Source organism: Vidua chalybeata, chromosome 16 (assembly GCF_026979565.1).
Source record: "Vidua chalybeata isolate OUT-0048 chromosome 16, bVidCha1 merged haplotype, whole genome shotgun sequence".
Lineage (NCBI taxonomy): Eukaryota > Metazoa > Chordata > Aves > Passeriformes > Viduidae > Vidua > Vidua chalybeata.
The window spans coordinates 11355495-11381485 of record NC_071545.1 but is presented as its reverse complement, the minus strand read 5'-3'; the positions used below and the strand labels follow the sequence as shown (position 1 = coordinate 11381485).

The 25991-nt window shown below is 50.7% G+C and overlaps 1 protein-coding gene across 2 annotated transcripts; it reads left to right on the top strand.

Annotated features, from left to right (window-relative positions):
- The first annotated feature begins 575 nt into the window (after nucleotides 1-575).
- Nucleotides 576-24999, top strand: MICALL2 (MICAL like 2). Of its 2 annotated transcripts, XM_053957783.1 has the most exons (17): nucleotides 576-793; nucleotides 7330-7378; nucleotides 10869-11010; nucleotides 13448-13608; nucleotides 14245-14366; nucleotides 14728-15399; nucleotides 15602-15771; nucleotides 16641-16716; nucleotides 16858-16973; nucleotides 17517-17666; nucleotides 20344-20399; nucleotides 20882-21005; nucleotides 21453-21543; nucleotides 21904-21977; nucleotides 22263-22377; nucleotides 23293-23339; nucleotides 23431-24999. In XM_053957783.1, exons 1-17 carry the CDS (start codon nucleotides 651-653, stop codon nucleotides 23514-23516), a joined length of 2394 nt encoding a protein of 797 aa, XP_053813758.1. In that variant the 5' UTR covers nucleotides 576-650; the 3' UTR covers nucleotides 23517-24999. The 2 variants fall into 2 exon arrangements, with proteins under 2 accessions (XP_053813758.1, XP_053813759.1); XM_053957784.1 differs by lacking the exon at nucleotides 17517-17666.
- The last annotated feature ends 992 nt before the right edge of the window (nucleotides 25000-25991 follow it).

The window sequence follows — 25991 nt, the reverse complement described above, 5'->3', positions numbered from 1 at the left end:
CTGGCCTCCCTCCCTCGCCACAACGAGACCTCTGGGCAGGCTCCGAGCAGGCTCCGGGCTGGTTCTGGCAGCCGAGCTTCGTCCTCCCTCCTCCTCCTCTCCGTTCTCTCTTTCTAGGGCGGGAGAGGGGCTCTGGCGGCTCCGCTCGCACTTGGTGTTACTTGGTGATGCTGGGGATGTATCCGCCAGCTCAGGGCTATCCAGCGGACACTTACATTTAGGTGCTTTATGGTGCTTTTTAACTTTTTCTCCTCCAAATGGGGAGAAAACATCCCTCCCAGCGACTAAACACGATTCACGCTTCCCCCGGTGGCCGCCCCTTCGGGGCAGGACGTTTTTGTGCGGGAGCAGAGGAAATTTCCCTTGCCGTCCGAGCGGGCCGGGCTCCCTTGCGCCGCGGCTGCCGGGGGTGCCCGTGCCCGGTCCCCGAGGCGAGGCGGCGCCGCAGCCGCCGCTTCTCCGCCGCTCCTCCGCCCCTGGCCCGCCCCTTTCCCCGCCTACCGCCGCCGGTCCGGCCGCTACCCGCGGGCTGCTCGGCCCGGGCTGGGCACGGCGCGGCGCGGAGGGTCCCCGGCCCTGCCCGGCCTTGCCCGGCCCTGCCCGGCCCTGCCGAGCCCCGCGCCGCGGCGCCCTCCGGCTCCCCGCGGGCCATGGCGGCCATCCAGAACCTGCAGCTGTGGTGCCGGCAGCAGTGCGAGGGCTACCGCGATGTCAGCATCACCAACATGACCACCTCGTTCCGTGACGGCCTCGCCTTCTGCGCCATCCTGCACCGACACCGCCCCGACCTCATGTGAGTACCGTGCCGGGCATCGAGGGCCGCGCCAGGGCTGCCGGCTCGGCGGGGCTGAGACCCCCCGCTCGCTGGGCTGTGCCCATCCCGCCGTCCATCGAGCTGGGGACCCCGTGTCCTCCATCCCCGCAGAACCCGTGCTGGGCTGTGCCCATCCCACCATCCATCAAGCTGTGCATGGGCTGTGCCCATCCTGCCGTCCATCAAGCTGTGCATGGGCTGTGCCCATCCTGCCGTCCATCAAGCTGTGCATGGGCTGTGCCCATCCTGCCGTCCATCCAGCTGTGCTTGGGCTGTGCCCATCCTGCCATCCATCCAGCTGTGCTTGGGCTGTGCCCATCCTGCTGTCCATCCAGCTGTGCACGGGCTGTGCCCGTCCCACCCTCCATCGAGCTGCAGACCCCTGGTTCTCCATCCACCCAAGAACCCTCTCCAGGCTGTGGCCATGCCGCCATCCATCAAGTTGTGATGGGCTGTGGCTGTCCTGCCATCCACTGAGCTGTGAACCCTGGTCTTCCACCTTCCCTGGGCTCTTGCCTCTCCCTGTGGGCACATCACCAGTAGCGTTCTGCTCACACCCACGCTGAGAATCTCCCAGAGAAAAGCTCCGCTCTCCCAGCCTACGTGCTGGTTTTTTCCATACGTTTTTTCTTTTTCCCTTTTCTTCCCTCAGTAGCTGGATTATAAATGTTCCAAATGCGTCCTTTCCATTGCAAAACAAGTTCAGGCACTGATCTTTGGGGCAGCATTTCCTTCTTTGCTGTTGTGTTTGCTCTGGCTGGGCTCTCCTCGCTCAGCCCAACAGCAGCGCAGAGCTCACAAGTCGCAAGGCAAGGGCTGTTTAAACAAAATGCAGTAAAAGGGCAGGGCCCCACAGCCACTGGATTCCTGCACATCCTTGTTTTTCCCATCTAGAGCTCTGTCTATGGGAGCTTAAGTGCTTTTCATGTGCTGGGGCATTTTCTGGTGCCCTGTGGGTTTTGAACTGTGTCTGCCCCAATGTTGACATCTGGGAAGGTGAATGGCCAAAGGGAGTCACAGATCCTGCTTTGTAGCTGGGTTTTTTTGAGTTTGATTTTTTTTTTTCTTTTGGGCTCTTTGAGATGGTGGGATTGAGGGGGAAGATGAAGGCAAAGGAGCCCTGGAAAGAGTGCCCAGGAGTATTAATTTAAGCATTGGGTCTCTCTTGGTCAGATGTGCCTAGCTGGGTGAGGAACAGATTGGGTGGTCTGTACTGCAGTTTTCCTCCTGTCCTGTGTATTCTCCCTTTTCCTTCATGCTCCCAGGACAGCCTGCCACATGGGTTTGTGTGCAGCCATCCCTCTTGCAGGTGTCTTGCTTCTGGTTGAATCCAAGAGAAGACCTCTTGTTTTCTCTCCTCAGTTATCTTGAAACTTGACAGGAATTGGAGCAGGCTCGGGCAGCAGGAGGTTGGATCAGGAGCTCCAGGAACACTTTGTTGTCCCAGTGCTTGGGCCGTCACTGTGGTGTTGCCGTGTATGACTTCCTGACATGTTGTCATGTCCACGTGACTCCAAATATTTCCTTTCCTTCCTTTGATTCACAGTCCCAAAAATACAAAACACCGGGGCAGAAGGGTTGAGGTGTTCTCGTGGAGGGGCTGTGACTGCTTCCTGCAGCTGGCCCATCCGGAGCCTGCTGTACACAGGGGCTCAGCGATGTGAGAGCTGGAATAATCCTGTTGCCCAGTTTAGTGAGTTGTTTATAATCCTTGAACTGTGCAAAAAGGGTTGCGGATAGACATCTCTTAAATAAATTTTCCTGTGCTGAAGAGGGAAGATGTTCCTTGAGGCATCTCTCTGTTCCCATTCATTTTCTTTTATGGTGGACATTCTGCCTGACTTTATTTGGGACATCACAGAAGCTCTTTCTGACTCGGACCAGCTCAGCAAGGGCTGCCTGAAGGTTAAAGTAAGAGAAGCCTTTATTTGTGACCTCCTTCATCCGTGTCAGTGCTGTAATACAGGAAAGCACCACGTGTACTACAGACTGGGCAAAGTCCTGCTGGAAGGAAGTGGTGCTTTCGGGTGGTTGGTGGCAAGGATTGCCAGGTGCCATGTGTCAGATCCTGGGGTAGAATCCTTGTGCAGATTTTCCGTGTATCCCAAAAAGCTTCTCTGAGTGTTCTTGGTGCAGGGTACAATGGTGGAGAAACACAGCTTGGTGCACATGTGACTGTGACTTCTGCTTTTCCAGGGGTCCATCCTGGGCTCCTGTCCTTGCTTCTACCAAAGATCCTAGTTAAAAATTAAAATCACCAGACTGAAAGTAAAACTAGAAAGGGGTCTTTGGAGCACTTGGTGTGTTTGCAGCAGCTCTGCTGCATAGGTCACTTGCAGAACATGATTCAGTCACAGCATCAGTTTTGCAACAGTGTGTTTTCTGTCTTGGTTTACACAAATTACATTCTTGGGCTGAGTGCAGGGGATTTCTCCTGCAGGAGCCTGAAAAATTACCAGGAAAACTTTAAGCTCAAAACATGGACGTAAACATGAGCTTCTCTTGTGAAGTATGTAGCTCAGAGGACAGGCAGGGTCTCTCCTTCCTTCCTGTTTTCTTGCTGGAAAACATATGGAAAATATGATAACTTCTCTCAAACTTAGCCAATGTTGGCTTGTGTGCTACCAGTGAAGAGGGCAAGCTGTGTAAAATTAGAAATGCATTTCCCACTCACTTCCCACTCATGCAAGGATGCTTGGGGGAGTGAAGATCCACACTGAATTACCATGGAAATCCACTTTTTTTTGTCCCAGTTAAAGAGTGCTTCAGAGTCAGTCCCAGCTGGGCACACACGCTGTTTCAGGCAGGCTCCAGCCCATTTTCTGGGATGATTGTAGAGCCTGGGGACATCTCTTGTCAAAGGAACATGAAGCCTCATTGCAGCGTGGTAGGAGGCTGAGGTCAGCAGCTGCCACATGTGGTGGTGAAGGCTGTGCAAGCTTCAGCCACAGTTTTAGTGGCCTTGTTCTGATAAATGAGTTAGAAGAGGCAGGGGAGCTGTGCACGCTCACTCAGTATTAATGCCAGATGTCAAGGAAAGGTTTTGATTAAGATCCTTCTCTTCATCCAGGATCTTGCTCTTTCCCAGACTGCAAGCTGGGGTTCTGGGAATGGGCTGGTGGTGAAATCCCCCTTGGCAGCTGAGCAGCAGCAGTGCTCTTTCCTCCAGCAGCATTTCCAGGTCAGTGTCAGCTCAGCAGGGCAGGATGAGGTCGCGCTGGCTCTGCTGGGGATGGGTTGTCTGCAGTCTCTCTCCTCAGCAGAAGGCTGGGGTGAAGCAGAGCTCCCTGCTTGGCTTGGTGGGTTTGTGGTTTGTGTGACAGGCGTAGGCAGGGGAGGATGGCTCGGGGTTCGTTTCGGCAGCATTCTGTCACTTACCAGCCAGAGCACGGCAGTGTGGAGCAGGCATTCCTGAGAGGAGGGTGGGCACATGGGGGAATCTCCCTCCTGGAATTCCCAGCCTTGTCCCACCTCCTGGGCTTTGCATCTCCAGAAAGAGCGCAGCTGAAAGGTCCTGTTCCCAGCAGAGCATGCTGGATTTGAGCCCCCTGTCCAAGGCTGTGAGCTGGCAAAGGGCGCCTCACTCTTTTACAGTGATCCTTTTTTCTGCACATCTTATTGTCTGTAGAGAAAGTAGCGCAAAAGTGCCAAAAAGCAGAAACTTTTTTGGTGCCATTGCGGCTCTGGGATTTTTTTTTTGCTCAATCTGCTCCAAGGTCAAGTTTCCAATCAAGTGCTTGCAGCAGCAGAGATTCCTCCTATGGAAGCACACGTGCTTGCAGAGGACTGTGGCATGTTTGTGAGTGCTGGATCTGTGCAGCTGGAGCAGGGGGTGGTCACAGAGATTTGTGGGCATGAGAAATGCTCAGCTACTTATTTGCTAAGGGAAGGGGTTTTTCAGAGCTAAAAACTTCTCCTGTTTTAAAACAGGAATAAAACTATTCCTGTGCTTGTGAACTCCACTCTGATTTGTTTCCAACACTGGAGGCCTCTCTTGGGTCACATTTATATTTTTCACATTTTCCAATTAATTCAGTTGCCGGTGTTTTCTCAGTGGAGAACTCCTACTTCTCTGTTTGTATTACCTTTGCTGTCTTAGGATTACATTGGTCCAGAGAGCTTTGATATTCCAAGACAGGAGATGCAACAGCAAGATCAATTTCCAAAAGAAATATTAGATGTAAGCAGTTCACCTGACTAGCCAGGGAAAGAATGATGCTGAGAGGTCAGGGGACTCTTGAAATGACCAAATAACCTGGTTGTTTGCACTTTCTTTTGAGAAATAGAAGGGGACTTGAGACATTCACCATCAAAAGGTTGGGGTTTTTAGGTCTCTGCTGCATGCCAGGGAGTGCACACACCACCACAGCAAACAGCATTGAGTGTGGCTGAAGGCCACTGACTGACAATAAATCGTAATTCCAGTGCCTTGCATGTCAGAATGACCAAGGAAGGTGGAGCTCCTCTTTGTTCTTGCAGTGTTTTGCTGCATTTCCATGCTACAGGGACTGTTTGGGAGCAGAACTGGGAGTGAGGCAAAGAGCTGAAATCACCTCCTTCAGCTGTGTCTTAAAAAAAGCCAGTTTTCTGGCCTGACTTAACCCAAGGATGGTTGTATCTATTGTTTCACTGAGACTTTTTTTTGGCGCATGATTATTTTTTGTTGCTCTTTTTAATCCATTGTCTCAGGGAAGGGAAATCTTTGGGCAGGAGCATTGCTTGAAGAAAAACCTCTGCAATTCCCTTTGATTTTGCACAGGAAAGACTCTATGGTTTAGAGGTGGGATGTGCCTTGTCTTTACGTGCTCTTTGGGGGAGTTTACCCTCAGGGTCTTATCTGTCATTCCTTCTCTCCTTATCCCACATAGCAATACCAGATGTGGGAAGCAGGGAGGAGGCATAGGCTGTGGCATGATGAGCAAGCCTGTTTAAGGTTCCTCTCTTATTTATGATGTAATGCTCCACTTTCTGTGCTGAGTAGATAAAGGACCTGGCTTGCTCCTTGCTGTTACAAGCAGTGGAAAAAGTTCCCCTGCTGCGATACAGATCATGTGTTTCCCTCATGAATAGGTTGCTGCAAGCCAGCTTTGCCCTGGCTCTCAGAGTTACCCTGGCTCATCCCAGAGGAGAGAGATGGGCTAAGAAGGAGGGTCCACACCGGGTATAAAGGTGCTACATACAAGGAATGCAAAGTTGGTGCTGTTTTCTGTTTATCAGTGAGAATTCCCTCTCAGGTATCAGCCTCTCTGCTCAGCTCTGTGCCAGCAGACACAAGGATTGTAAGGTGAAACGGGGCTATCAGAAAGGAATTCACCCTGCCAACTTGCCTGGGCAGAAGGAAGCAGTGTTGGAGAGCAGGGCTGCCAGCCAACAGCCAGTTTTGTATTCCCTGTTTAGCAAGTGGCAGTCAGTTTAAAACAAAGCTGCTGATGCTGTTTCCTAAGCAAGGGACACGCTCTGCTGTGGCTGAGGGAGCACGCTGTGTTGTGGCTCTACTTCCAGCAGCACAAGCTCTCCCCTGTGCCTTCATCCCTGTCCCAGCACATCCCAGGTTCTGAGCTCCCAGCACAGTGCAGAGAGTGTGGCATCTGGGCTGGACCAGGGAGAGGGAAAGCAAATCTGGGGAGAGGTGAAGAGGGAAGTGATGTCTGGAGACAGCAGAAAGGAGTTGTTGACTTTGGCTTGGATTTGTGAGCAGTAATTGTCACTTCCTTTTCAGTTACTGATTGTGAGCACAAATCAAAAGTTACAGCCCTAGGGAAAGCAGACTAAAATTTCTACTGGCAACTTTGGTGTTGTCAGATGCAGTATGGTGTGGGCAGAGGTTTTCCCAGGCAGATCCCTGGTGCTGGTTTTGTGGACTTCTGCCAGAGGGAAAAAAGAAGATTTGAAGCCAGAACTCATGTGCTGCTGGACCCAGGAGCTTCTGAGATCAGAGGATATGGGTGTGTTGGAAAAGCATGTGATATGTGCAGTGTGTGAGGGATGCATGAGAGACCTCCTTGGAGCTGAGCTCTCTCTGTGTGGAGACAACTTTCAAGACAGGAGAAGAACATGGATGTGACTGGAAAGTACTTTCAGGGAGAGCGTGTTCATACCTGGCAAGCAGGTATTGGTGTGTCTCTTTGAGGTGGGAGGGAAGCAAGGCTTTTCTGGGGCCCAAGAAACCACCCCATGAATTAGAGGTTGCTCCTGGCTGTCTCAGCAGAGCCGCTCAATCTGCCTGGGATGTTTTTGCACCGACCTGTCCTGTCCACAGGCAGCTGTGGGAGTCAGCCCTGCAAAGGTAGATGTGCCAAAATTGTCTTGTGCTGCCTGTGGGCAGATGCTGTGCCTGCTGCACATCTCTGTCCTGGGTACAGCAGGTCTGTGACTCTCGGGTGGGATCTGCCATGCTGCCCTCCCTGGAGCTGTCCAGGGATGGATGGGGTGCTCTGTCCCCTGAGCCAGAGCTGGAAGTGGAGCAGCTCACTCTACATCACCAACCTGAGATTTTTCCTTTTTCTGTATTTCAGAAACTTTGACTCCCTCAGAAAAGAAAATGTGTACGAGAACAACAAGTTGGTAAGTGACTTTTAATGTTTACTTTTGGTCTAGTCTGTGACCTGGCACTTTGCTCATGTGATTTAGCAACAGAAACCCTGCAGACACAGTATGCCCATTGTGCTGTGTTCCAATCCTTTGCCTTACTCTGCACCTTCCAGCCTTCTCCTCTGAACAGCAATGTCCAGCCTGGGTGGCTGCTTGAAAGCACCTTCAGGCTGTTCATACTTCTTAGCTGGCCACACAGTGATTCCTGTTCCCAGTGTGCCCTGTGGCAGCAGGAGCTCAGACAGAGCTGCTAGAGCTCAAACCATGGACATGTTGAGTGTGTGATGCTCCTGAGGGGTGGAGCAGGAGCGGGGAAAAAGCTGGTGTGTGAGGAAGCACAGGGAGTGTTCTCCCATTCCTTTCTGGTGCAGGGGATCAAGGTGGATACATCCTAAAACCTGATGCTCCCTGGACACTTCACTCCAGCCTGGTATTGGAGGTTCTCATGCTCTTTCCACAAAGAAAATAGAAGTTAGGCAGGCCAACCCCCTCCTGCACTGAATTCTGGCATGGTCTTAGTGATCCAAAGAAGGATTTTCCTCTCCCTCTCTCCATTGCAAAAGGAGAGGCAGTGAATTGTAACACTCCTCTTCTCTTGGCATTGCTCCACGCAGTTTCATGGCTGCTTGACAGGAGCTTGGGATACGAACAAACCATGGCAGCTTACCCTTGTCTGGGCTGGAGGAGTGACACCCTCTCAGGCAGTGAGCTGGCTGAAGTGCTTCTTTCCTCTGGAAGAGCTAAACTTGTCCCCTCATGGCTCCTTAGCATCTGCTGCCCTTCATCCCTGGCCGTGTCTGCAGCTCCCATCACAGACCCTCTGTCCCCAGGGTGGGGCTGCAGCCTTGAGGAGTTAGTGACACTCTGGGGCTCAGCCCCGTGTGTTCCTCTCCTCAAGGGGAGATTCAGACCACGCATTTTGCCCTGGAGGTTTGGTGCTTGGCAGGAGTTGGGGCCTCTTCTCCATGAAAGCATATCTTGGCTGAGGTGCTGAGGATCCCCGAGTGTTGCTCCTTGTCCAGCTGGGCTGATGGTTCTGCTTGTGTCTGGGAAATGAGCTCTGCGAGCTGCCTCTGCTGCTTCTATTAATGAAAAGCTTCTTTGTGCTCCTCATAGAGTTGCTCCCCTCCTTTGTTGCAGTCTGTGTGTCCCCTCCTCCCCCTTTCTGAGTTTCTTTATGTCCTTTGTTTTGCTCTCTCTTGCTTACTCCACCTGCTGTGGGATGACTTGTCTGTGCTGTCCTTTCCCTGCTGGTGTCCTGCTGCCTTGGCTGTGCTGTCTGTGGGATTGCCCCTCCACCTCTCTGTGCTCTGAGGCTGGCCTCCCCCTCGGGCTGCTCTCCTTCCTAGCTCCTACACTTCCTTGCTCTGGCTGTCCTTGGGATACAAGAGGGCCTGATTTCTCCCAGCATTATTTCTCTGCTATTGTCCAGACCCTCCTTGATGCCTTACTCAGTCAGAGGCTTCTTTGCAAGGGCTGTTTTGTGCATGTAAAAAAGCCTTGTTTGAAATGCATTTTGCCATATGAGGTCATCTGTCAAGGAAGAATGTTTCACTTCTCATGTACCACAGTACCAACCCCAAACCCTAGAAAAATTTCGGTTGGTGGCATTTTTTTGCCTAGAGATTTCAAAAACATATAAAGAGGAGGAAAGTTTCTAGAGGCCTTGGAGTCAGTGCTGGTGGATGGTGGTGTGGTGTAGCAGGTGGAGCCTGTGCCAGAGGGAACCTGTGCCAGGCCAGCTCAGGTGGCCTCAAGCATATCATTTTCCCATTTTGCATGGACATGGCAGCAGTGGCACTTTCTTCCTCTGGAAAGCACTTGGAGCTGCACTGGTGGAAAACAAGATGCAAAGCCAACATGCTGGTCCCTTAAGGGCAGCCTGGGCAGGCAGGCAGAGGAGAAGGGTGGCTGGGTCCTGTTAGGTGCTGATCCTGTTGGGTCTCCAGGCAAGAGCAGTTCCAGGAACACGAGGGTGCTGCAGGCACAGGGGACACCATGTCCTAACGATGCTCTCTGCATTGCTCACCTGGCTCTGGCCAAACCAGGTGGGTGCACAGAGCATCCTCCTCTCTGTGGTCCAGGCAGCCCCTTGCTCATGTTCCGTGCCCGTGACTGGTGTCACCCGTGACACAGCATGGCAGGAGATGGCATGACCTGTGTTGCCACTAAACACACCAGGAATGGCCAGCAAGAAAACTCAACTGGTCAGACCAGTTGTGCAGCCAGTGCAGTGGGGAACACTCCAAAGAATGTATTAAGTGCCAGTTTACAAGACAGGAAAATGCCAGGCTGGGCTGGCACTGGGGTGACACAGCTGGTGGTAACTGGCTGAAAGCATTTTTAATGTCAGCTCTGTTATATTTTTACTGGGATACCCAATGGAAAAAAATGATAATTATCTTGCTGAAAAATAGTGGCTGTTTGTTTCTTCTAAGCAGGAATGGTTGGCTTGCACACCAACACTGTGTGTGTCCCTGCCAGAGGTCAAATGCGGAGGGGTTTAATATATTCCATTTTTTTTTTTTTAACTCTTTCATTGTGGACTTTAGCAGTAGCCTTCCTTGTGCCTCTGGTTCTGCAAGTGCTGTTTTCCTTTGGAAAAAGGAAAGGATTTTTTCCCTATAAGTTGGGAAGGAACAAGGCTGGAGAAGGTCCTTAGTAAAAGCCCTAAACTGAACTGGGCAAGGGTGAAGTTTGGATGTTGCTTTTTTTTTTTTTTTCTGTTCTATTAAAGTCTTTTTTTCAGAGGCAAGAGAAAATAGCTTTTGCCTCCTTTACCTGCAATTTTAAAGCAGAGGACACCACAAAGAGGAATATATACCCCAAATGCATGTTAGGCAGCATGGAAACAGTTAAACTGGAAGGGAGCTATGTATCAGGAATTTTTCTGCATTACACCTCTTTTCCCCCTTTCTGGTCTGGGAGAGCAGGGTCCCTCCTGCAGCCCAATTTTCAGATGGAGAAGAGCAGGCAGTAGGAGGCAGGAAGCTTTTGCCCAGCACTCAGAGAGAGAAGCTGCCTGCAAGCACCTACCAGCCCCACCGTTAATTGGGGAGCGCTCCAGGTTGGGCTGGGAGCCTGGAAACAGCTCTGCCAGCCTGGGCTGACACATCCCCTTCTGCCAGGCCTGGCTCTCTGCAGCTGTGCACTCACACACACAGGCAGGCTGCAGGAAGAGCAAGGGAAGCCCAGGTGAGTTACTGTGCAGCGAGCTATGGCCAGCTTGCCAGGCCAGATTTTTGGCTCCTTGCCTGGATTTCTCAAGGCAGTGGCTGGAAGCCATGACTCCGTTGGTTCCTATGATGTAGGAGTTAAACTGGTGCAGCTGTTCCCCAGTAGAGTTATTTTTATTTGAGTGGGGCTGTTTGCAGTGCACTTTCTTACTTAGGATGAGGAGCAGCTCTGCTGCCTGCCATGGATAAGACCCCTCTGGTTTTATTTTATTTTTCCCCTTCTCCAGGCATTTCGGGTGGCAGAGGAGGAGCTGGGGATCCCAGCTTTGCTGGATGCAGAGGATATGGTTGCTCTGAAGGTACCAGACAGGCTGAGCATCCTCACCTACGTTTCCCAGTATTATAACTACTTCCATGGACGGTCTCCTAGTAAGTACCATATTCCCTGGAGGGCTGGGAAGCATCAGGGCTTCATTTCATGCATTCCCTTGCCTCCTGACAGCTTGGGAAAAGCAAAATTAGCTGCACAGAGGCCTTTTTGGTAGCAGAACTGTTTCACTGGGGGGATCTGGACTCTGCACAGCAGCCTACAGTTGCACCAGTGCTTTTGGATGGGTACAAAGCTATGTCTTGTCTTTGAAACTACTGCCTTAAAATTTAATATACAGTCTAAAATTTCTTATGGTCCAGCTAGAGAGGACTACTGAAGGTTCTTCTCCATGGTCCCCACCTCAGCTTTCCATTCTTGAGCACCTCCACCCCTGTTCCAGTCTTTGCCACACCTGAGGGCTGGTGAGAGCATGGAGTAGAACAAGGCTGAGCTTGTCTATGAGGCTGTGCCAATGTGACAGCATCAGTGCTGGGGCTTGAACAGCACAGCAGCACTGATGGAAGGAAGGAGAAGAAAATTATCACCCTAACTGACATAATTGTGATAGAAATTCTGTCAAACATGAAACAGAGCTGCCAAGGCATTATATTCATATACTGGAGAGTTTAGTTGGGCTCACAGGAGCATTGTTGTAGTCTTGGTTTATATTTGGCTTTAAGCTCACATAACATGAAGTAATATGATAAACCAATTTTACAGGTTCCTCCAGAGGAAACTTTCTAAAGTGGGACATGAGTGACTTAACTGGTTAAGGTGAATGTAAATGGAGAGATATGTATTGAAAATGTCCTACATCTTGGAAAGAAAGCACAATTCACTCAGAGCTGCCTTTAATGTTTAAACTCTTCCTACTTCTCCACCTCTTTACATTTAAGCATGCTTTTTTTCTCCCTCCACAACTTCTTCCCTCCCCCTCTTCATTTTTTATTTCTTATTTTAAAACTGTTCTGATTGAAATCAAACAAATTCCATCATGTTTGTGCCAAGTGGTGAGAATCTGGGTCAGGTTGGGGTCTTTGCCCCCTCCCCCCTGCATCTTGTCTACCACATCATCAAGCACAGCACATTTTTATACTCCCACAAGTGTCCCTCAAAACACTTTGGTTGCATTCCTGTTGCTGGGGTGAATGTGAATGTCTGAAAATGAGCCCAGCCTGGAATGTGCCCTCTGACACCAAACAGAGTCATGGAATCACAGTCGTGCCCTTCAGATGGGTTCCAGCAGGACCATGAAATAATCAGGACACAGGAGGACAGAGAGGGTGAGCAGACAGGGTTTTAGTGAGGTCATGCTTTTGGGGATGAGCGGAGTTGAAGCCACCCATCTTTGTGCTGGGCTTTGGGAATTCAGTAAATGGCACAAGTGGGAAGTGAGGGGCAGTCTGAGCCTGAGCTGCTTACGGGGTCAGCTGTCCCCTGGTCCCTGCAGGAGGAGTCCTGGGTGTTTATTTGGAGAGTTGGCTTTCTTGAGGGCAGACTGCTGGGAACTGGGCTCCCTCTCTGCTCCCTGCCCTTTCTGTGTTTACTGAGCAGGGTATAATCTGACTGGCCATTTAAGTGTCACTTGGAAAGTGAAACTGTGGCTCAAATATCCCACAAGAAACACAGAGACATCTCGTTCAGAATAGGAAGTGGTGCAAGAATAACATCCCTGTGAGACACTTGGGGTTTGTGTCTGTAAAAACTTTGCACAAAGCCTTCTTTCCCAGGGAGGTTTCCCTGCACTTCCCAGGGCACAGGGCAGCATTCCCTGCTTGACTGAAGTGTGTTGGAGATTCTCTTTCTCCACTTATAGTGAATTTTGAGGGGTTCTATTTCATCTGCAAAGAAAAGAGAATTGGGCATTTTCAGGCTGTTTGTGGCAACTCGTGGTTTCCACATCAGCATCTCTATGGCATCTCCAAGTCTTTGCAGAATTACCCATTTTTAGTGGTCATTTCCACATTGAACAAGGCTGTTTGCTCTGTGGGAGTCCCAGCTGGGATGTAGGATGGACACTTGCAGCAGTGAATATTCAGGCTTTGTAGGAAGTCTGGAGCACAAGGACTTGAATGAAGCAAACCCTATGTTTGCAAACCCTTCAGCTGCTGAGCTGTAACACCTCTGCCTGTTCCAGCAGGGCCTGTTTCAGCTGGGATCAGTTCCAGCCAAACCATGGGCTGGAATTGAAAACCCAAGGTCTTCTTCTCACCATCAATGGATGGCAATTTGCATTTCTTCACTTTTGTATTTCTCTTCATGAAATTCCCCGAGAAGAGAAAAATCAGCAGTTTCAGAATGTTGTTACAATTCACTTGTTGCCTCTTGCCCCTCAGTCCAGAACAGAACTGCTCATGAAGTAAGTCTGTATCCCCTTGTGTGCTTTTCATGTTACCCATCAGGCACCTCTGGATATCCTTACTTTGTAAATTATTGCTAAACTAGTGAGCTTTCCTTATGTTTCCTTAAAAATATTCCCTTCTTCCATTCTTCCAGTTGGAGGCATGGCTGGAATCAAGCGTCCTTCCTCTGAATCTCCAGAGCAGCATCCTGGGAAGAAAACTGCTCCAGAACCTCCTAAGCCAGTGCCACCAAAACTGCCTCCTGCCCACCCACCAGCCAGAGCTAAGCCAAAGGAAACCTCCCCAGTTACCACGGTAAGAAATGTGGCTTTGGGTGTTCTTTATGCCTTGAATCTGTGAGATAGAGTACTGGGCTAGCTCAAGGCTCCTCCTGGTAAGGACTTGGTCAAATTTTCTGTTCACTATGAGTGATTTAATCCAGAGGTCTGATTCTGGCATAGATTGAGGTGGGAGTCACTGGAAAACCATCAGTCAGCCTGGATACTTCATGAACAGGATGTGGGACATATCCATGTCTTAGGACATGGATATGCTGTTCCTAGATATTGGAGATGGAGATCTTTACAGGATGTAGTATTAATTTTGCTAGAAAACATTGATCCAATTATTGGACATGGTTTCAAAGCAGAGTAGGGATGAAAACAGGGTAGAAGCCCTTTCCCAGCTAATTTAAATCAGAGACCTTTGCCTATAGGCAGACAGGGCACTCTGGTCCTCTGGTTTTGTGGGAAGATATTCCCCATACTCTGTCCTTCCAAGGACTGTTTCACTTCTGTGACTTCTGTGACAAAGGGATTAGAGGGAGAGGGGATTCCCTGGATGTCACTCCTCTGTCCTGGTTGTGCCTGCCAAACACTCACCTTCCTGGGAGATTTGTAGCTGTGTCCAGGGCCATGTTCTTGTCTGCTCATCCTCTGCTTCTCCCCACAGAAAAGGGTCCTGGCAGAGAGTGGGAATGTCCCCAGCAGCAGCTGTGGGGTCTGTGGGAAACACGTGCACCTGGTGCAGCGCTACTTGGTCGATGGGAAGCTCTATCACAGGAACTGCTTCAGGTACAGCAGCTCTTGAAGGCAGGGGCACAGCCCTGGGGGACACAGAGGGCCAGCCTGGTTCTTTGGGACTGGAGAGAGTGGTGTGGCACATTTTATTCAGAGTGGAGGCAGTCTGGGCTTGCTCTTGACCTGTGTGTAAGGGAAACTGTCTCCACAGGTCTGTTTTCATCTACACCTTTCTTGCTTTAGGCTGTGCTATCAACAGCTCTTGTATTGGTGCCCGAGGAATGTGCACACAGGGTCTGCTCACTGCCAGTGTGGTGCCTTCACCCTCCTGTGGATGGTGGAGATGTGCCTGCACGCCCAGCTGTGTGTCTCCCAGCACTCTGGAGGATGTTTCCTGAGACTTTTGTATCCACAGGTGCAGGCAGTGTTGGAACTTGCTTCTTCCTGGAAGCTACAAAGCTGGGCCTGAGCCCGGTACATTCATCTGTACCAGCCACCAGCAGCCAGACAATGTCCAGATCTCTGGGCTCCACAGTACTGGGAAAAAGCCTGACAGTACCCCAGCCCCTACTGCTGCCACGGTGTTCCAGAAAGCAGCAGAACTCAAGAAACCAGAGCAGGTGTTGAAGAAACCCAGCCAGGAAGGCCTCACTAATTCAACCAAGCCATCTGTTTCATCTTCTGGAAGCTCTGGCTTCAAAAGTGTAAATACTCCATGGTCCTCCTCAGCTGTAAATAAATCAGATGACTGCAAAGGTGCCTTGTTGGGGAATAAAACAGATCACCATGAAGGCACCCCATCGAAGCCTCCTTGGACATCCTCCACAACAAAAACACAGCAAGCCCGAGAAAATTTTTTTCGGTCTTTGGAGTCCTCCAGCAATAAATCTTCTGACACTCCAAAACAAGTCCAGGCTCCTCATGGCCCTGATAAAACTGCCCCTGCCAGAACCACTGCTGAGGTCAGTCGAGTGAACGCTGGGAAGGATCAGGCACGTAACCATATTATACAGGCTCTGTCTGCATCAAGCTCTTCTCCAAACAGGCCAGGAGCACTCAGTTCCACTGGCTCCTCAGCACCTGGCAGGTAAGCACTCTTTCCCTTTTTACTGCCAGGATGTTCCTTGGGGTAATTTGAGAAGCCCCTGCATCTTTCTTTGGTTTGTCCTGACTGCTCTTGTGGCTCAGTTTTAAAGGCACGTAAAGGGACACATCAAATCATTGGAACAGAGGCAAATAAAAAGGTCCATCGTTTCAAAAAAGACTCACTAAGTTGTTCTTTTTTGCAGTGGCAAGTTTTCTCCCACCAGTTCTCAGAGTCCAGCTCCAAAAACACAGTCCAGCAAAGCAGGGTACGCAGCACCAAAGCAGGAAAAGATTACAGACCCTGTGCCCAAGAGCCAGGCTGCCAGCAAACCTGTTGACTTTTTGCACAAGGCAGAGTCAAAAGGCGTCAAAGGTGAGGATGAATGATTCACACAGTTCTGCCTGGACACAGCACTCCAACTTGATGCCTTCCTCTTGGACTAGTACAGCAAATGTGTCCATGTCCTTTGTGTCTGTACCACCACTTAAGTGTTTTCTGAGCCGTGGGGCTCAACTCACCTCCATTTATCCCTGTGCAATTGGTCCCTCTAGCATGGTGAGTTCTACTACTCTGAGGATGTCCAGGTATTTGAAGCTGTACCTGCTGTCATCAAACATTGAGATCACCGTGGCTTTCAAAGGCTTAAGTTTTCCCAGATGGGAGACCTTGCCAGAGCTTTGGGATGATGTTTTGATTGCAGTTGCAGGTCACCCAGCCTCCTTGTCTCAAGCTTCCATCACAGTGACTTAGCAGTAGGCCAGGGGATGATATCTAGGGGTTCCCAGTGTCCCAGGCACTTTCAGATGGCTGGTATTTTTTTTGGGGGGGGGGGGCAGAAGAACTGTCTGTTTGCAGTTTTCTGTGACTTTGTGGGGCTTTTTGTCTCTCCCTCTTCCTGCCCCAGCCTTTGGTCTCTGAGATCTGAGCTGTTTGTGTTGTATTGCTGTTGAATGTGCCTGTTCACGTACTCTGTGGCTGAATTTCTGTAACTGTAGGTTTTAAAGCATTTGATCTGAAAGACAAAATGCCACTGAGATTACCTACTACCTATTGTATCTGAATCTGTCCATGTTAAACTTGTTGAGCTGGTGCTGGTTTGCTGCAATAACATCATAGTACCTGCCCCAGTGCATGCCTTATCTCCTAGGATTCTCCTGAGACTCAAATCTGGCTTGTTTCTTTTTATTGGATGTTTTTGTTCTTGTTTATTTTTATTTACCTTGCTTTGTTCTTTTCTTCAGGAAGCACAAATGTTGCTGACAACAAGTCTGAGAGCCCAGAAGGGTGGAGATCTCTGTTGAAGCCTGTAGCCAACAAGTGAGTGTCTTTGCAGCTGCTGGGTTTCCATGACAAATGTGAACATCCCAGGTGGAGATCCACCCCAGGATGTCCAGAACTTTTGCTGTGGACCATTCTGTAAGAAGGATTGTTTCCTACCTTTGTCTTTTTTCTTTGCAGGGACCGAGATGGCTCTAAGAAACCCACTGATAACTCCCAGGTGGGAACAGGGAGCCCAGCACACAAGGAGCCAAAGCCAAGCCCATTAGTTGTGCCACCAGCAAAGCAGGACTCTGGTATGAAGGATAAAAGCTTTGCCTTCATTTTGCTTATCAGGAAGGGGCCAGGCATTGGTACTGCAAGGCTCATGTGAGGAATGTGTTGGTGGAGAATGTGCCTTGCTTTCAGGGATCTTTGCTCTCTGCACCTGCTTTAGCCTTGTGGTGCCTTTATTTTGTGCCTTTGATGGGTGGCCTCCCATCCTTCCCCAAGGAGAGGGACTCAGTACCCACAGGGTTCCCTTCTCCTGCAAGACAGCCAGCAAGATTTCACTTACTCTCTCTTGCATGACTGTGTAATGTTGAGAAATCTTAGTGATGGTTCCCAGCTGTTTATTGTCCTCCCAAATGTTTATTCTCCTCTTACTCTGGTGTTGTAATGAGTGTTTTTTCCCTGTTTACTTTGGGCTTATGCCCTTCATTATCATCAAGAGAGGAGAACTAGGACTAGAAATGGAGTTTGGTAGTGGTGACTGCCAGAGACATTGGACAATAAAGGGATTTTTTTGAGATAAGGGTTGAAATTTCTTACCCAAAACCTGTCTGTGCTTCTTAATCCAGCTTCATCTGGTGGATTCACAAAGAAGTTGTTGATTCCCAGCTCAGATCTTATCAGGAGCTGTCAGAATTCAAAGCAAGACTGTAAAGATCCTGGAGGGTCTGCCAAGAAGGAGGAAGATGGCAACCAGTTGAAAACAAGCACTGCTACGTGTAAGATCTCTTCTGGCTGCTAAAGTCACTCTTTCCTCTGCACTGTCAGGGAACAGCCTGAGTGGTCAGTATGGGATATGTGTCCCAGAGTTTTCTGTGACTAACCCTGTGGCTGCTGTCATGGGAGCAGAGTCTGTGTAATTGATTTTTATTAGCCAGCTTGGCCTGAGCAGGAAGCAGCAAGGCCAGAGAATTCAGTGGGAAAGGAAGAAACTGAAATAGGAAATTTTCAAGGTCACTGCCCTGTCATTCTTTAAACTTAGTGCTATGAAGAGGACCATCTCCTAATCTGGGGAACTGGGATCTAGTTGATGTCTCTGTTCCTCTTCAGCTGAGTGGCTCTAGGAAATAAAAGGAATGCAGAGAACTGTCATCCAGAGACTCCAGCTGGCAGGACCCACAGGAGCAGGAGCCAAGGCTGCTGTTTCCTTGATATTCAAAGATGTCCTGACCAGTTTGTCCCCAGTCTTAGTCCAGTTTCTTACTCCTGTTTGTTCAGCCACAGCTTTACTGTGCACCTCTCCTCCAATGCCCAGTTATCCTTGCTCTGACATATCCCACCACAATGCTGAGGAAATTTTCTAGAACTAACCTGATGTTTGCTGCTGTCCTGTTTGCTCAGCTTTGTCGTCTCCCCTTTCCTTACCCCATCTTGCTGTGTCTTACCTGTCTGGAGTAGAAGATTCACACAGCAGGGCTCAGTCCTGCCCCTGATGTTTGTCTTGGAGCAAGCAGGATGGGTCCTGATGGCTCAATGGCCTCAGGCTTTATTTATTGTCAGCTGGTTCCAGCGTTGTCCTTAGCCAGCACCTTTGACAGCTACCAATCATTCAGTCTCCAGTCATGTTGTCTTTTTTAAAAGTTTGGTGTGCCTCCTTTGCCAGCATTTTCCCAAAACTTCCCACCTCCTCTTTCCTGAGACTCAGCCCCAGGGCTCAGCACTAGTCTCTCCCAAGAAGTGAGCTGTTAAGATAAGGGAGGCTGGGTTTAGATCTGTCTTTCTAAAGGTTAATGATTGCCATGGGGGAGGGCCATTGGGAAGTTTTCCTGGCAGTCTCCCCCCACTTTTCCCCACCTGAAAGGCTGGTTCCTGCTGCTGTCACTGGGCAGGCTGTGCGTTAGGGACAGAGCTGTTGCTCCTCTGTGTAGATTTTTACCTCAGCACTCAGAGCTGTGAAGAGTCAGCTGCTGTTCCTGCCCTCAGTCCTGGGGTTGTGTTGAGCTGTGGATGGTGAGCATTTCTGTAGATCATTCATTTTCTTTGGTGGTAGGTGGTGTTTTCTGTTGAGAAAGGAGGCTCCAGGGTTTTCCTGCCAACTGTCCTACTTCCAACCCATCCTGTGTCTGTCAAGCCAGAACCTGAGGGTATCAGGGGATATCAGATCCTGAGCTGGCCACAGGGTGTCATTTTACAGGCTCTTCCCCTCCAGTGACCATGGCCTTCTCTCCATCACTGGTGCAGCTTTCTGCCTTGGTTGGAGATCCTGCAGAGGCCACTTGGAAAGAGCCTGGAGATGCAGGACTGAGCTGGGAGAGGGAAGTGTTTAGGCAGACAGCTCAAGGCAGGACAAGTCCCTCTTGGAGGAATCTTTAAGAGAAGTGTGAGTTGCAGGCAGTGCACAGGCAGCAAACCAGCAGCATCCAGAGGGAAGAGATCCCTGACAGAGACAGGAACAACACAGCCACATCCAGCATCTTCTCCCTTTGCACTCCTTCTAGAAAGCACAGTAGAGCTTAGGTTGACTGTCTGTACTCTGGGCTGGGCAACTGGAGAGCTGTCCTTGAGCTCTTCCTCAGTCTCTCAGGAGGCTCCCCTCGTCTGTCTGTCCTGTCTTTCTGCTTGTGTGTGCTGAGCCTGCATCACTGCTGCCTTTGTTACAGCCGTGCTCTTTTGATAGCAGAGTTTTCCTTCCTTATCACATCATCCACTCACGCCTCTGTTCTCTCTCTGTGGTAATTATCCAGCCCAGCCCCTCGAGTATCCAAATACCTCACACTCTTCTGTAGTTATCCTTGCAGCACAGTTGGGCAGAGGAAGCTGAAGCACAGTGGAACAAATACACATTGCTTAAGGATTGATTTTAATAGGTGTCCAGAGCCTAAATAATGCTGTGTAGTGGGGCCTAAGGGACTTCTCACCTAGGAAGTGTTTTGTGGGAGGAATTGAACCTTAGTTTCCTGAGATCTACACTGAGGTCCCCTAGACCATCTTTATTTCATCAGTATTTACTGATACTCCTTTGTAAAAGAGCACTAGAGGGACATTTTTAGTATGTTTTGGTGTTTCCTGTGACAGTAACCCTGTATTTCTGTGCTATCCTTTGGAAGCTTAATAAGGAATGGGTTTTGCCACAACAAATACCTTTGGGTTTTAACAAGATAGTGAATGAACATGCGAGTCAGTATTCTTGGGTGGAAGTTCCCAAGTCACACCTGAATTAAGTGACTGTCTATACCCTGGGGTTGAAAGCAGCAACCTGTGACCTGAGTGACAAGGCACAAGGAGTAAATCAGGCTGTGAGGATATGTCCTTACTTTGGTCAGGCATGTGGATGTATGTGTATCATCTGTGACCTCTGCTGGGTAGCCGGGACCTGTTGTGCTCTGGTGGTGGAGGCACCCTCCCACACCATAAAATTATTTAAAGGTTGTTGTGACTTTTTTTTCTCCCTTCTAGATAAACTCCCTGTTGCAAGAAGCAAAGGGAAGCTTCAAGTGGTGTCCCCAACCAAGGTATGGCTGGAAACCAGGTGTCAGGGGAGCAGGCTGGGATGGTTAAATATCCTTCTGGAGCGCTTGTCCAGATATATCTAAGTTTGTCTTATTGGGAGGGTTTATTTGGATACCCAGGGAAAGGGTGAAATGCTCTGGGGCAGAGACAAGGTGGAGAAGCTGCTGATTATCTTCCATGCAAGGAGACAATCAGAGCTGGAATGAGACAGAGCCAAACAAAACTATGGTAGAGATTGTATTCCCCACAGAAGGAGGGAGAATGTCTGCAGACTGACAGGTGTGGGTGGAGTTACCACTGACAGCAGAGTGGCCACTGCTCTGTCGTGAGCAGCCAGCTCTGCTCCTCTGCTGACCTGGCCCTCCCAGGCTGTGCCTCTGTAGCTGGGCTCCTTATGCCCTTTCCCATCTCTGTTGTGTCCTCAGCAGGCAGTCTGAGCATTGCTGAGCTGCATTTGGCCCTACTTTTTTTTTTTTTTTCCTAGCTGCACCCAGACTACCTCCCTGAGGAGAAAATCCAGGAGAAGGTCTGTGACATCGAGAAGCAGCTGGACGAGCTGGAATTGAAAGGAGTGGATCTGGAGAAGCAGCTGCGTGCCTGCGAGGGAGGTAAAGGAGCCCTGGTGCCAGCTCTGCTGTGGTGGGGAGATGTGGGGCTCATGTCCTACCCCTGGGCACTCTCGGCTGCATTTTTAGGAGCTCAGGTTACATGTGAGTCACCAGGTTGCCAGAGGTACCTGGTATACAAAGATAAAGCCTGGGGAATTTTGAACCTTCTCTGGCTGTTTTGTAGTATATTTTTGAGCAGGTCCTGTGTTAATTTGGCTGAGGATCAGAGTTTTGGGAGTCCTGTAGCAGAATATCCATAAGCAGATTCCTTGAATCCACAGGGAGTGACCTGCATCCCTTGTAGCCAGGAGCTCCAAAGATTGCCTGTTTTCACTTGAGGTTGCCTGAGGCTCACATGAGTCATCCTAGGCTCTCCCACAAGAGATTGTGTGTTTGAGCGAGGGGGGCTGGACTGATGCAGCTTCTTGCCCTTTGTCTCCTCTGTAGATGAATCTGAGGATGCCCTTATGGTGGATTGGTTCAAACTGATCCATGAGAAACAGCTGCTGCTCAGACAGGAATCAGAGTTGATGTACAAGTGAGTACAACCAGAAATTCTCCTGTCTGCTTGTGCACTTCCGTGAGCAGTGAAGGAGAGGGAGTGTGGCAGCCCAAAAAAATCCAGTGCCAGTTGGTGGGATGAGAAGGGTTGAGGGTGTCTCTGGGAGAACTGCCAGCATCACGATGTATTAGCTGGTGGGCTTTGAGCACCCAGGGTCTGTGAAGAGCTCATGAGGAGGGAAACTTCAGAACAGTGATGGAGGAAGATTTCCCCTGACCCACCAGCCCCTGCACAGGTGGTGGGCAACACAGAGATGAGGCTTTAGCATGACAGGAGAAGGATCCAACCCTGGGGCATGGCAGGGCAGTAACTCATCACTTCTGTCATTCCTTCCAGGATGAAGCAGCAGAACCTGGAGGAGCAGCAGTGGAATATAGAGATGGAGCTGCGAAGCCTCATGAGCAAACCAGGTAAGGACTGGCCATACTGGGAGTCCTGCTGGCCTCCACTTTGTGTGCCAGCCCTGGGATGTCCTTCAGCTCTGAAGGCACTGCAGGGATTGCACTGTGGGTGTCCCCTGTCAGGGGCAGACTCCCTGTGACATCCAGCCCACCTCTGCTTTGTGAGGGGATGTAGGATGTGCCCCTGAGTGTGAGGATAGTAAAATTAGCCCTGCTGGAGCAGGGGGGAGGCAGGAGCCACACTGGAGAGGTACTGCCTGTAGCTGTATGATGGGCTTCCCTTGTCTTGTGCAGAAGAACTGAAGACACCCAGGGAGAAGGAGCAAGAGAAGGAGCTGCTGGAGTTGTACCTGAACACAGTCAATGATCGGAATAATATTGTGGATTGCCTGGATGAGGACAGACTCAGGTGAGGGTGCTCAGATGGTGGGAAATGAGCCAACACTACTGTATTTCCACTGCTGCCCAGGCTGTAGGGGTGGATGAGTGGCTATAGTCCAGACTTCTGCTCCATGAGAGGTGGGTGGCCACCTGTCATCAGCCATCTTGTCCTAAATGAGCTGTCTTTGCATCCTTGGCAGCTGTTAGAAAGAGATCAGGGCCACAGCCCTCTTCTCTCTCAAGCTAAAGCTGCTGTGAGAACAGGGCTGTGAAAATGTGGAATGCAGGGTAGGAGAGGGAGAGGCTGGAGATGGGGAGACTGGAGGCAGTATGGGAGATACAGGAGGAACCTGGGAACATGAAGTCAGGAATGTGCTCGTCTGCTGCAGCAAGTGGAAGAACAACTTCCACAGTTCCAGCCAAGAACTGAATCCTTCCCAAACTGAAAGGAAAACTGCTGTGTCAAGTAGCTGGATTTGTGCCTCCTGATGCTGAGAGCAGCCTCCATTGCTTGACCTCAGAGCACCAGCTCCTGCTTGTGGATTCTGGTACTGCCCAGGACAAGGGGGTGACAGCAGTGTGCTTGTCCCTGATGGCAGTGAGCACCTCTGTAACACCCTGGGCTACTCTGTCTCAGCTTCATTCATCTCCTCGGGTGCGGTGGTGTCTCACCACTCTATGAAGTCGAATGATTCATCAGCCAGCTGGGAGAAGGTCTGGAAATCCCCACACAGGCCCTTGCTTTCAAAGGAGCCAGATGGAATTTGCTAATGTCTAAGACTCTAACTGTTGGGGTTTTTTTTCCTGCAGCCTTCTCAGGGTATGCTGTGGGGGTTGGTCATTTCTTACTGGGGAATAAGAGCAGTATTTGCATGGGCTTTGGTATCTACCAGCTTGTCATGAACACAGCCAAGTTTTCTAATACCATGCTGTTCTATTACAGAGAGAAAGAGGAAGACCAGATGTTGGCAGACATGATACAGAGGTTGGGTAAGGGCCCTTTCTCCTCTTACAGAGCAGCACTGGGGCTCACTGGGGCTGTGGCTCTCAACCTGCTCTGTGTCTGCTCCCTCTCCTGCAGATGGATCTCTTGAGAGCCAGGAGCCAGAGAGGAAGAAGAACAAGTTCCGCTTGTCCAAAATATGGAAGCAGAAAAAACAAGAGTAAAGCTCAGGAGCTTGGTGTTCCTTTTCCCAGTGGTCCAGAGAGACCCATCAAAAGTGTGGTCCTTCCTCAGTCCTGCTTTTTTGGAGCTGTGCAGGACTGTGAGAGGCCCCAGGAGGCCTATCAAAGGCGTGGTCCTTCCTGAGTGCTGCTTTCCTGCAGCTCCTGGACTGTGAGAGGCTCCTGTGCTCCCTGACGTGGAGGCTGCAGGTTTGCTGGCCAAAGGGACAGTGTGAATCCCCTCTGGCCCTGGCATGGGGCCCAAGGATACCTTTCCCAGCACATGGACTTTTAAGACTGTTTTCCTTCTTTGGCTCTGGGTCAGAGCTGGTTCAGCCTTGTTGGCAGCTCAGGTTGCCCACCCAGTGCTCGGGTCAGTGCAGTCCTGAAAGCAGGAATGTGGTCCTGCACGGTGTCCCATACCTGTCACCAGGGCTGCCCCCAGGACACTGCACTGGGCTGTGGGAGGACCCTTGTCCCTCCCTTCCTCCCTCTCTGCTTGTGCTGTGGCTCTTTGGCCAGGATCAGAGATGCAGAGAGGGAGATGCTACAGGGCAAGAGGGATTGATGGTTTCCCTCTTACCACACCAGTGCAAACTGGAGGCTCCATGTCAGGGGGGAGCAGAGAGCAGAACCTCCTCTGTGTCTGGCATGGGATGTTCTTGACCCACAGCAGTTTCAGCAATACTGATTTGTTTCCAGACCTCTTTTGGAAGTTGCTGTAGGCTGATTTCTCAAAGCCATGAGAGGCTGCTCACTGCTTCGTTCCCTCTGTGGGGGAGATTTGTAGCCTCCTTATTTCTCTGACTGCTCAGTGAAGCAGTGTTTTTGTTGTCTGTGGCCTATCCTGATGAAAATGAACAGAACTATTATTTTAATAACCTGGTGCTAACTTGGGAGCACAAGGGAATTAATGGGTTTGCCTCACTCCTGAGTCTTCTGCATGGGACCAATATTTCAGTTCCTGAGCTCCATCCCTGGCCATCCAGTGCCCTCAAGGGGTGTTGTGGGTCACCTTGGTGAGACCAGAAGTGTAGGAGCAGGTTCTGGGCTGCTGCAGGGAGCCTTTCCACTCTTCCCTCAGTGCAGTGTCTGCAGCCAGACGCCTGCCTCTGTTCCCAGTCCAGCTGGGGAGCAGGGATGGAGACAGCCATGGAAAGATCAGATTGCAAATTCATGATGCCTCTGGTCTGTGTGGACCTCCTCCCTCCACGCCAGCTCCTCGAGGTTTCTGCGGGTGCTGTTGCCCAGCAGGAGCAGGGATTTTGCCGGAGGAGGTTTGCTGTGCCGGCGGCAGAGCAGAGGCGATGCGTCCCTTTCCCACGAGGTGGCAGTGGGACTCTCCGGGCAGGGATGCGCTGGGGTGGGACCCAGTGCCCGAGGGGCTTCCTGGAGCCCACAGGGGCGACCGTGTACGTGCAAGTGCTGGGATACCCCGTACCTGCGCCTGCTTTCGCCCAATAAAGAATTACTGGAGCAAATCTCAGCATCGCAGTGTGATTTGGGGATCCTGTGGATATGGCTGTCCTGGACACTGTGAGCACTGCTAGTCCCTCTCTGGAGCTTGGTGTACCTGTGATGGAGCAATCCTTGCCCAGAGCCTGCAGGGCAGCTGCACGTCCTGAGGGAGCAGTGGCACCAAGGGCTTTTTCACTGACTTTGCTTTGGTGTCAAACTCACCCCTGCTCTCAGGTAAATGCAATTCCCCCCTTGCTGCTTTAGCATCACACACGTCCCAAAGCCTGTGGGGTCCCAGCCTGGCCAGCAGGTGTGGGAGAGACAGGAGGCAGAGCTTGTTCTGCCAGAGCTGGACCGTGGCATTGGTGACGCGGGTGGCAGAACCGCGCTGTCGCCGGGGGAAAGGTGGCTCTGCCACCACACTGCCCCATGCGGGCCTGTGCTCCCCCCCAGGGGAAGACAGACTGGTTTGTGGGGACGTGCTGACCACAGGGGTGGGCATGCTGTGCAGTGCCATCCTGGTCTGCTTGTCAGGAAGCTCTTTCTTCCCTGGGGCTGTGTGTAAACATGAGGGGAGGGAGGAGGGCTCCTCTTCCAGACCTGGGCAGTGGCAGCAAATCCCCAGAACTAAACCTGCCTTTGTGGGCTGCCAGCTGAGAGGAAGGGAGCTGAAAGCATCTCTGCTGAAGGAAATACCTTTCCTGATGAGCTGTCCCAGGCTGTCATTATTGCTGGGCTTTCATCTTTTCAGGCTCTGGTTCTCCAGCCTCAAGAAGTTTAGTCTGCATGGATTTGGAGGATGGTGGCAGCACCATCCAAACTCATCCAATCCTTTCCTCTCCAGCCTTCACCCACCTTGAAAACAGGCAGGAAATGGACCTCTGCAGGAATGTGATAACAAAGTGCTTAAACAACCACCCCAGGGCCCTGTGGTGGCAATGGTTGGACCTGCTGTAGGGTTTGCTTTTGTGAGGCCAGGCTGCTGCCAGACAGCAGGCAAGGGTACACCTGCTAGCTACC

Coding starts and splice junctions, on each gene's coding strand:
- MICALL2 (XM_053957783.1), top strand. CDS start 651: ATGGCGGCCATCCAGAACCTGCAGCTGTGGTGCCGGCAGCAGTGCGAG. Junction 15,400..15,601: donor GGCTCCTCAGCACCTGGCAG/GTAAGCACTCTT, acceptor TCTTTTTTGCAG/TGGCAAGTTTTCTCCCACCA. Junction 21,544..21,903: donor GAATCAGAGTTGATGTACAA/GTGAGTACAACC, acceptor CATTCCTTCCAG/GATGAAGCAGCAGAACCTGG.